Source organism: Epinephelus fuscoguttatus, linkage group LG15, assembly GCF_011397635.1.
Source record: "Epinephelus fuscoguttatus linkage group LG15, E.fuscoguttatus.final_Chr_v1".
In the NCBI taxonomy this organism is placed as follows: Eukaryota; Metazoa; Chordata; class Actinopteri; order Perciformes; family Serranidae; genus Epinephelus; species Epinephelus fuscoguttatus.
In genome coordinates this window covers 15,210,646-15,221,719 of record NC_064766.1, presented here as the reverse complement: position 1 = coordinate 15,221,719, position 11,074 = coordinate 15,210,646, and the positions used below count along the sequence as shown (strand labels likewise).

The 11,074-nt window shown below is 40.2% G+C and overlaps 1 protein-coding gene across 4 annotated transcripts; it reads left to right on the top strand.

Moving 5' to 3' along the window:
• The first annotated feature begins 226 nt into the window (after nt 1-226).
• On the top strand, nt 227-10,042 carry LOC125902111 (heterogeneous nuclear ribonucleoprotein C). Of its 4 annotated transcripts, none has more exons than XM_049598251.1 (9): nt 230-381; nt 2,427-2,535; nt 5,035-5,303; nt 6,639-6,711; nt 6,931-6,981; nt 7,281-7,447; nt 7,772-7,885; nt 8,054-8,211; nt 9,396-10,042. In XM_049598251.1, the coding sequence occupies exons 2-9, from the start codon at nt 2,531-2,533 to the stop codon at nt 9,504-9,506; spliced, it is 948 nt and encodes a 315-aa protein (XP_049454208.1). In that variant the 5' UTR covers nt 230-381; nt 2,427-2,530; the 3' UTR covers nt 9,507-10,042. The 4 variants fall into 4 exon arrangements, with proteins under 4 accessions (XP_049454210.1, XP_049454208.1, XP_049454209.1 ...); XM_049598252.1 differs by having other exon boundaries at nt 6,928-6,981; nt 8,057-8,211; XM_049598250.1 differs by having other exon boundaries at nt 6,928-6,981.
• The last annotated feature ends 1,032 nt before the right edge of the window (nt 10,043-11,074 follow it).

Genomic DNA, 11,074 nt, shown 5'->3' with positions numbered 1-11,074 from the left:
TTTAAAAAATAAAGTTAAAAGTTAATCATAATTCAAAGAAAATCTGAGGAGATTTTTTATTTATTTATTTATTTTGAAAGTAGGACGGACTGATTTTTAAAGACAACAGGTGAATACGTTTTATATCCCAGGCCACACCGGTGTGGATATCTGACAGCCCACTTCAGGCTCACTCATTAACCCCTCTTCCCCGGACTGCTCTGTGATACAAAACCAGCACCCCTGTCCAGCACTGCGCCATCGCCAGCGACGTTAGCTCGGTGGATAGAAGAAAGCTAGCTCACTGCTCAGGGGGAGCGACTAGCTTGTGCTCAGTAAGGACGACCTAACACATTTGACCGATTTTACAGAAAGCAAGACATTTTACTCGTAAAGGTCGTGGTGAGTATTTTGTTCCCAGACATTTTTAAAACATTTTTTCCTTCCTTTTTCTTTTCTTTTTGGATTTTTTTCAACGATGCTTTTTCTATTTTGCGAGTGGACAGAACGTTATGTGCTGGCTAGCGAGGTAGCTAGCTTAGCTAACTCGGAGACGCTCATCCCCTTCAAAAAACACGAATGCTGGTTGTGGTTTTTAGAAACACGACGCTTTGGATGCACCCTAGCTACAGTCTCGACCATTTTTCTCAAGTTTGTGTTGCGTTGTTTTTGTAGCGTTTATTGTGAAGACTTTGCCTTGACGGGACTGATTTGTTTTTGGCACGCTGCTCGGCCAGCCCACCAGCTAAGTTAGCGCTAGCTAACAGCATCGGAGGCTCCTTTGGTTTTATAGTCGCAGCTTCACCCTGATCCGTGATTGAATACTGATTGTCGACCACAAATTTACCGGGATTTTGCAGGTTTTGGTTTTTGCAAGCAGAGGAACTGGTCATATTGCTTTGTATTTTTGATGCTTTTCGATTGGTGGTTGGCTAACGTTGGCCATGCTAGCCGGCTTTGAGCCCCCGAGTCTAGCGCAGGGCCCGTGTTTCACACTAAAGCCTGGTGGTGGCACTGTCGGGGTCCAGGCGGGTGTGTTGTGGATGGTTTAGGTAATTTTTGTTAATCTCCAAATTTTGCTTTTCTGGCTCAGTCAGTTTGTTTTTGGTGGAGTAGTTTTTTCCCCGTGTTTTTTCCTACTATGCCTGAAGAGTGATTTTTTTTTTTTTTTTTTTCTGATTTTGGAAGCTTTGGGCTGCCAGTGGCCTCAGTTTTGTTACACAACATATTATACACATTTTAATAATTAAACAGTTGTTGATTTGAAAGAGTATTGTGGCTGTTTATGTGTATTAAAATGAACTCACGCCTTCACATTCACCCATAGGCCGCAGGTACACCCACAAACCCCACTTAGTGTATTCATTAGAGACAGAAACCAATGAATAAAATAGTGTTTGGTCTCCATTAGGTGGGAATACTAAAAAATCAAAACAAGTAATGGTCTCATAAAATAATGCATAAAGTTACTCTGCATCCCAGCATCTAGCACACCCTGAGTATTCCTACTGAAATATTTATTTTCCCTGAAAGTCAGTTGAAAAGCCTTTACTTTCCACCCATTTTAAGGTCTCTGTTTCCCACATTTAAACGGTGAAACTCAAGTGTAATTTTCAGTGGGGTCCATAATAGCAATGATGACAGTCATGTACCTTTTTATTGTTATAGCTTACATCTAGTTTAGATTTATTCATAAGCCATCAATGCCTTACCTGTGTAATATGATTAATTAAAGTGATATTTCTCTGTTTTACAAGTATGCAAGAAATTGGACCACCTATGTTGAGACTAAATTATAAAGGGCCAAACTCCATGAAATTATATAAGGTTGCTTATCATCATACCTGTAAAGCCACTACAGTTGATTACTAAATTTGACGAATCAGTTTTGTCTTAACATGAAAATGCCCTGTAAAGTTTACATGATTTGTCTAAGATTCCGTACAGAGCTGACATAAAGGTTTATGAACGTCTGCTAAAGCAAGTTGATCCCATGCTGACATTAATCTCAAGGGCTGAACGTACACTGCTTATTCAGTACAAAATACTTTTTCAACCATGTGTCATTCAGACCACACAAACAAGCATATGTGGACCAGTAAAGGCCTACCCAATACACTTTATTGTCCACTTAGTGATATGGTTGTGATGGTTTTGCTACATTTAGGTTTGTTTCTGCAAAACTTGGACATGTATTGTATTCTGGTGTTCTCACAGCATATGTAGATGTTGCACTTTAACATGCATTAGGTGTCGGGTTGTAATCCCAAAGTGGCTAGTTTTAATGAGATTAGCGGAGACACACACCTTTTTTTTTTGTTTGTTTTTAAGAGGAGTGTTACTGTGTTTGCCTCGTCACTAAACTCCTGTACACACTCCAACCAGGTAAGACTTGGTGCGAAATAACCCTGCTCAGCTTGACTGAGGTGTGTTTTCTGTCACCTTAGTATAAATCGCGAGGGGCGCGGGTGAAGGTCGAGACACCAGCCCAAACTGATCCCAGCCCACAGTGTCAAACATCAGACAGACGACAACCCTTCACACAGACGCTATGGAGTGAGTGATACATGTTTGACCCCTGTCAGCCGGGGGTTAATGTCGATGCAACTACTGTTTTCATGTTTGCTGTATCAGGGATCCCTTCCCATCCCCTAATTCCCACAAGGCTTTGCGCTTCACTGAGCAGTAGTACTCACATCCTCTGTGTTTGTATTAGAATAGTAGTAATTACGTGTTTAGTGGGTAATGAGTGTAGGAGTAGTCCTGTACAGTAACGGAAGAGGAACCCAGTAAATACAAATAAGCCAGGTATTCTTGGCACTCTACAAACTGAAATCTTTGTTCTGTGGGACACAGTGTAGTGATAAAACAGAACATGGTATCAGATTAAATACTCTCCTCTACAGTTCTAATATATTGCATCACAGCTAAATGATTAAATTATCTTAAAACGTGTAACTGTTCCTGCTGAGTGAAATGAACAGTAACTGTTTCACCATCACATCCACCGGGCTAATCATCAGAAACAAAATTACCCAGCCCTAATTCAATACTGTATTAAAGCACCAGCAGCCTTACCCAAATTTTCCATTAATGAATACTGAGGTTAAAATACTGTGAAATTTCTTGAGTGTAACCCACCCCTAAACCCTGAAGTCATCAACTTTAAGCAGTAGCCCTACCTCGCAGCTTTACAAAATAAGACTTAAAGGCACATGACCGTGAAAATTAGGTTTGTCACTATACCAAAATTTTGTATTGCAAAACAGCATTTGATAACTTTTATAATATGGCAAAAAGAAAGCCTTGTATTGAAAATCTGATTGTCAATCTCTTTAATAGCTTCAGTACTTTTAATACTAATGTAGAATTAATGGAGATCTGGTCATTTAATTATGTGGAATCACAATATTGACACTTTACAACCTTGTTGAAATTTAAAAAAAAAAAAAAAAAAAAAATTGTATAAATTTAACAAGCTTTAAGCCCTTGACGTAGACGACAGTACAACTAATCAAATGAGGTATACCTGTTCAAGCCAGTATCGCAATGCCGGCTGAGAACCAACGCATTACGCTGTGTGTGTATGACTGTTTCAGTGGGACACATGTAAGACAGAAGTGCTAATAAACAGTATATTTCCACAGTTTTCACAATTGTTGATGGGCAGAGCAACCATATTGGATTTTTAGGTTTAGGTTTGTGAGGTTCCTCCGACAATCTGAGTTGGAAATCCGACTTCAGGGGACACTCAAGTTGAAATTTCTGACTGGGAACTTCTAGTGCAAATGGAACACACCAGTAATGTCAAAACCTTCAGGTAGTCACAGATTCTGTTTCTGTCACTCTGTGGCGAAAGGGTGGTTACCTTGAGTTTAACTTTGCGGCTTACTGTCATGTCAGTGAATTGAAATGTGGTGTTCCTTAGAAGAACACTAAGCTGTTAAACATGTTACTGGTATGGAAAAAGTTTGTAGATCTGCAGAAAAATTTGTAGTTTTAATAGTTCATTTGTTTAAGAAGGGACAGTGTACATCAATGAACATTCCTTTTTAAAGAGAAAAAAAAGAAAGAAAATGTAGATGCACCCAATTGCAGCCAGGGGCTGATTTACATTGGTAGTCCTCCTGCCAGATGTTTATCAGCATTGAAAGATTGTCAGACTTTTTGTCAGTTGAAAAACAACTCAGAAATTCATTTGTATTCCTCACATTTCTGCATTTACAGACACGTAAACATGATTGTGTAGATACAGTTGTAATATAAGGGATTTAGCATTAATGTCATCATTTTGCAACACTTGACGTGTCCCCGACATTGAATCTTTGAAATGGGCCTTACAAGACATGATAGAGTACTGTGTGGTGTAAGAAATACTCTTATCATAGTCAACTGATAACAGCAGGACTGCACTTCATTTACTGGGAATACATTTTAATCACTTTTTGACTTAAATGTTTATATACCAGTTTTCTTACTGTCTTTTAGTAGTAAAAACAGCTTTCACCTTCCTTTTGTTAAATTCCTAATTCAGTGACTAAGGGTAATTTTGGTGCCAGTGCTATAATCCCACAAAGTGTCGGGTCCGTATGTGTTTGGGTTTGTTACAGGCTTCAAATGTTGACGCTTATCATGCTTCATTTGGTAGGTTTGTTGCGAGCACGTGGTGCCAAGTGAGAAATTATTTTTATTTTAAGACTGAAGATATTGGTGGTCATTGAAGGGAATCATGTTATGCAGCTACATTTAATTTTTTATTTATTTATTTCAATGCATTAAATTCAGGAGGTGTGACTATGGACACCTGTCTCCCGTTGATACAAAAAAGGTAAATAGCCTCATATCAACCTGTAACTTCCTGTGGTATCCTTTTGTTGTCAGTACTTAATTTTAATTTCCCAGGAAAGCCTGCTCATCGTTTATGCTGTTGTCCCGATACACAGTCACCACAGCTGGGAGAGCTCTGCAGTGTTAAACCCAGTGACAGCCAGAGTAGTGTTCACTGTGCCATTAAACCTTGGGCTGGTGTGTTGTCTGTGTTTTCTTCCTGCTTAGTCGTTCACCAACCACCTCCAGCCTGATGGCCAGCAGCAACGTCACCAACAAGACCGACCCACGCTCCCTTAACTCCCGGGTCTTCATCGGCAACCTGAACACCCTGCTGGTCACCAAGGCGGATGTTGAGGCCATCTTCTCCAAATATGGCAAGGTCGTCGGCTGCTCTGTCCACAAGGGCTACGCCTTCGTTCAGTTCGCCAACGAGAGGAACGCCCGAGCTGCTGTCAACGGCGAGGACGGGAGGATGATTGTCGGGCAAGTACTTGGTAAGCATTCAATTTTTAACTTTTTGGCCATTTGGGATGATTTTTGCACTAAAGCAAGTTTTGAATACAGTCCTCCTACAGTAGGGGGTTCTCATTAGGTACTTTCAAGACTGTATTTTTGAGATATGCACTGATGAACAATTTGACCATTAGCCAGTACAGATGTTTTTTGTTACTGTTGTAAAAAAAAAAAAAAAAATAACTGAACTTTTTAAAAGTCATTCAGCCCTTCATTTCCTTCAGTTGAACTCAATAGCGATCATACACATATATAAAACAACCTTTAATATAACCCTCTTTGACATGAGAAACTCCTTCAGAGACTTTTCACTGTATATAATATGCTATAATTCCCTCTGTAATATCTATATTATATTGCTGTGAAAACAAATTTCTCCATCGAACAACTTATTTTAACTGTCTTAAATTATAGGGTGCATCCCTGACATGTTGATTGTGAGTTTACTGCATCCTTTCATCCCAAAGGCATCCTGGGAAAGATCTTTGTTCATCCCAGATTTGTTTGGGTTTTTTTAAATGTCCCCAGGACAATAGAATGCTGTTAGTCTTGAGCCATGCTTTTTAGCCCAGCAAAATTGATGTGACAACAGAGAGACATTAGCCACTGACATTAATTTGCCGATAGGCCAATGGTAGTCAACATTGATTAGTCTGGCAGATATGATTTTTCCACAAAAGTTCAATTACCTAGTAAATTCTTAAAATGACATCTACTCTGTGAAAAATACAAAATCTATGACTATCCTAATATATTTTTAAAAATTTAACTGTGTCTTGCATCACAGAAAAGTCCATTTAGGGTAAAGGTTTCAGGTTTCCACATCACACTTGTCAGTTGCAAACTGCATAACAATTGGCTTTAAAACTAGTTGTGATGTCACAAAATCCCCCCTGGTACGTACACGTCTTAAACGTCTAAAGCTCAGAGAAAGTTTCTGTCTTCAGCATTTATACATTTGAAAAAGGTTTCTAGTGTCAAACTCTGCACATACACCATTAAGTGAAAGTCAGACATCCAAGTGAAGGAGCAAAAAAAACACATTTTTGAGGAACAGGAGACTTTGAAAATATTCTTAGTAGGTTTGTGTTGGGCAAACCACCAGCGATCTGCTGACAATAAGATTTTCCAGTGTTGCTGAAACTCCAGTTGCCTTGTTATCTTTCCAACATGTTGGCCTCAGGTCATAGTGAGTTTCTTTTAATAATCATTTATCAAAATATAATCTGAATTTTGATTTTACAAACAGTTTGTTATTTAGAGGGATCTTGTCAGAGTCCCTGGCAGCACATTCAGTGATCTGTGTTTTTTCTCAGACATCAACCTGGCCGGAGAACCCAAACCTCACAGGTCAAAAACTACCAAACGCTCAGCTGGAGACATGTACAGGTCAGTCAACGATGATACTTACAGCAACAACGTTACAGCTGTTACACTTCTCAAGAAAAACACCACGAGTGAGCCTAGTGGTTAAAAATAAAATGTAAAAAAATAGCCAGGAATTGATCAGTAAATGTTTAGTGGATTCAAAGGAGAGGAGACAGACTTTTGATGCTTTCACCTTTTCCATATTTACTCACATACACTCTTGTTTTTGTTCCTCAGCAGCAGTTCCTCATTTGAACTCGACTATGACTTTCAGAGAGATTATTATGACAGGTGAGTAAAATGTTTCTTTCAGTTTTAACCAAACAGGATCCCAAACCATCTTTGTCACTCATTAGTCAGTATGTTCTCTGTCTCTGCACAGTGCTGTAAATCATGTATACAAATAGTGTCTTGTCGATGCTAAAAGTAACACACAATGTTCCTTACTTTCAGTCTGTAAGAGTAGATAACACATTTATAAAATACAGATTTTCCCCTCATTGAATAAAACTGTGAATTCCCCCCACAGAGCACTCAGATCTTGACCAGTTTAATTTTTGTCATTAACATTGTCCTGTGTGTGATACCAGAATGTACTCGTACCCCTCCCGTGTTCCCGCTCCCCCTCCCCCTTTGTCGCGGGCCGTGATCCCATCCAAGCGCCCTCGGGTCAGTCTGAGCGGAGGAAGCAGCCGGCGGACCAAGAGCAGCTTCTCTTCCTCCAAGAGCAGTCAGAGGACTTCCTCATCCAGAGCAAGTAAGATTGTCTGAAGCTTTATCGATCCATTTTAAAAAATTAGGAAGGCTAGCAGCCAAACAAACAAGGTACTGCACAGCTGTAATTTGTTAAGTCTTTTGTACTTGTGAGGAAAGTAGAACTAGACTAGAAAGCAGTTCTAGTTTCATCTATTGGTAATAGTCGGAGCCCTATGCACAAAACCTTTTAGTCAGGCCAGTTTATCTTTGTGTTCAATGGAAAGTTGGATGTTCAGCCGTGGATGGGAAAGATTTATTTACAAGTGCTTTGTCTCCTTCATACTTGTCTCAAGTTGCTCATCCAGAGGTCCCTTTTTCTCTGTAGTGAAAGTTGACGAGCTGCAGACCATCAAGCGGGAGTTGACTCAGATCAAAAGCAAAGTGGATGACCTGCTGGATAGCCTGGAACGCATGGAGAAGGACCACAGCAAGAAGTCAGGTAGGGGGAAATACAGTATGTTAAAATGGAGAGCCAAGAATGTCGGACCCTCTGCTTCTATCTGTCTGTTTAACTCTTGGTAAAATACAAAGTCACAAACAAAGGCACTCGTGTTTGACCAGATGGGTTCCACAGTTTCTCTGACTCTGATTTCCGAATGTTCGGCAGAAGCTAAGGGTACAAAAACGGAGCCAGGAGAGGTGACTTCACCTCCGCACACAAGCAACAAGAAGGAGGATGGGATTAAGAGAGAGAGGGAGAGCCAGGAGACAAACGACTCTGATGAGGAAGAAGAGGAGGAGGGAGACCTGCTGGAGGAGGAAGAGGTGAGGCTGAAAAAAAAAAAAGGCTTACTCTGACCAGCACTGCATACATTTTGATTAACAGATTTTTTTTTTGTCTATGGTGCTGTTTTGACTGAAGTGTTCACTCTCACTAGGGGTTGGCGATATATTGTATTACAGACTAGGCTTGGGCGGTATTATGGCATTTGGGCGGTATAGGGTATTTAGAAATCCTGATGGTATGATTTTCAGTACCGTCAAATACAGGCGCTCCCCTCTCTATTAAACTCATTGTATGTAGTGCACAGCCTGCGCCACCAGAGGTCAGTCTCTACTGATGAGACAGGCTGCTGAGCTAGAAGACACTGTGACACACAGTGGTGGAGGGATTATGTCCGGGCCACACTGGTCCATTCGGCACACAGGACTGTAAACAGCCGTGCCAGCAACAACCAAGGGGAAAGCAGCTTGTTTTCTACATCTAACTTAATGCTGCACACTCATATTGTCATATACTGTATACCCTGGTGACATCTCAGGAATGTATGAAAAATGAGTGAGATACTGCCCACGCCTACATGACAAGTCATACACACTCCCCCACCCATTCAGATCACTTTCTCCTGGGCAATAGTGCGTGAGCAGGAGAGGCCTGTGCTTCTGTATCTGCAGGGCTCCAAACTGCGACTATCTAGTCACATTTTGTGACCATGGAGCACTAATACAACTTGAAACTGTTTTTAAAGTATGAACTGGAGAGCTGTTAGTTTGTTTCCTCCTCAGTGAAAAAATTTCTATGATTAACAGCACCACTGTAAGCACTTAACTTTCTGTGAACTGCTAACATCTAACTGTTTACTTGAAGCCTCAAGTTCACAGCAAAAACCTCCACACTTCGGCCAAGAAGAGCAGGGAGTTTCAAAATTAAGACACCAGTGGTTCCACTTCAATTTATTTCATTGTAACAGTACTTTATTGAACTTAATTATAACGGTTAATTATAAAGGTCGGCCCCTCTGTGTGGAGTTTGCATGTTTTCCCATTTCAGCATGGGTTTTGTGGAGACATACAGGTTAGGGTAATTGGTGACTCTTATTTGCCCATAGGTGTGAATGTGAGCGTAAATGATTGTCTCTGTGTGTCAGCTCTCCGGCCATTTGTACAGGGTGTAACCGGTCTTTATCACATTTCATCACTAAATAATCTGTTGCTCATTCAACCTGCAGGTGAAGAGTCAAGAGAGGGAGGACGAAGAGGACGATGACGAGGAGGAGGAAGGAGAGCACGTTGAAGGTGACGACGATGCGGACAGTGTCAACGGCGAAGAGGACTCGTAGGCATGGACCGCACGGACGCATGCAGCGTACACACAGCTTCCAGTAGGAACTCGGACTCCTGTTTTAACACTCATGTTGTAGATACAAAAAGCAAACATGTGCACGCACACACACACACACACACACACACACACACACACACACACACACAAGCATGGTGCACATTCTGTTGTCCCATTGTCCCTAAAACTGATTTGTTTGGGTTTTGTTTTTTGTTTTTTTTGTTTTGTTTATTTTGGCCAGTTGTCCAGTGTTACTGTAACAGGAATAACTAGCTGTAGGTTTCGGTGTGTGTTTTTACTGCGTCGTTACATGGACTCTTAATGTTCTCAGAGACGACAGCTCGACGGACATGTCTTAATGCGAGGACGAAAATTCAGCTACAAAAGCCCGTTTTTAGGTTCAGTACGTTTTGTTTTCCTCATCGGTGAGTTTGTTTGACCTTGTGTGTCTGTATGTTGATGTCAGTTTTTTATACTATTCAGTTTCAATTTAACTGTAAAGGAATAAATTGCAATAAAATATTAAAATGAGAAGTGCTTTTGTTTGTTTTTCCCTTCACAAACTAAACTGATGCACCACTCTTCTTTTCCTTTCCAATAAAAGTGCCACTGCCTCCCAACCAAGCAGCACGTCCGGTACCAAGAGTAAATATCCTGTAATATTAACATTAATGCCATGCAGGCAGGCTTAGCAATTTTTTCTTTGACACAATCAAACATTGGAGCTTTTGCTCACCTGAGTCATGCCTTTTTTCTGTTTCTACACTGTGTTCAGACTCTGAGGTAATGAAACAATTGTACTGATGGTGAACACCTGTAAAGGTCTACTTTTTTCCCACGTTTTTTTTTTTTTTGATCGGGAATCAAAAAGGGAAAAAAGAATTAGACTAATAAGCAGAATCTATGATGGCATTGGTATCAATAAAATCCTACCAATTCCCCTCCATAGTTGAAACCAGTGGCCAAAACTACAAAAACGATATATATTTAGGGGCATGTCAGGTTATGTGTAGGTGAATCATAGCAACATGATGTCGACAAAGATCATCTATTTGCATCATCCATCTGCATTGCTTTCACCCTCTCAAAATGCAGCAAAAGAAAAATCAAGCTTCTTAAAATTCAGTGTTGCGTCATCCAGTGTATTCTGTCTTTTTATGCCGTACTCTGAATGGTTGGAGTGTAGTTGGGGCTTGTCATGGTAATCACATTTGAGATTGTGGTCCCAAATTTGTGACAGGGTGGTCTTTGATTGCCCAACTTGTCTTTATCTTGTCTAGTTTGATTTTAGGACTATTAATTGGATTGATGACTAAAGACTTCACCATATTTCGCTCATGATTGTCTTTTTTTGTAGGGAACAATCTAAATATACAATAATCAGCAGTCTTAAGTAACATTTATTTCTCTTTTTGTTGAAGTCATGTACAAAAACAGATGTGTCGATGGGGGATGTCATGTAGAGCTCAATTGATTAGTTGACCAAAAAAAAAACCTGTTCCTCTTTTAATTATAAGGTCATTTTTCAAGTAAACATTCCCTGTGCAAGTCCCTGAATTATGAGGA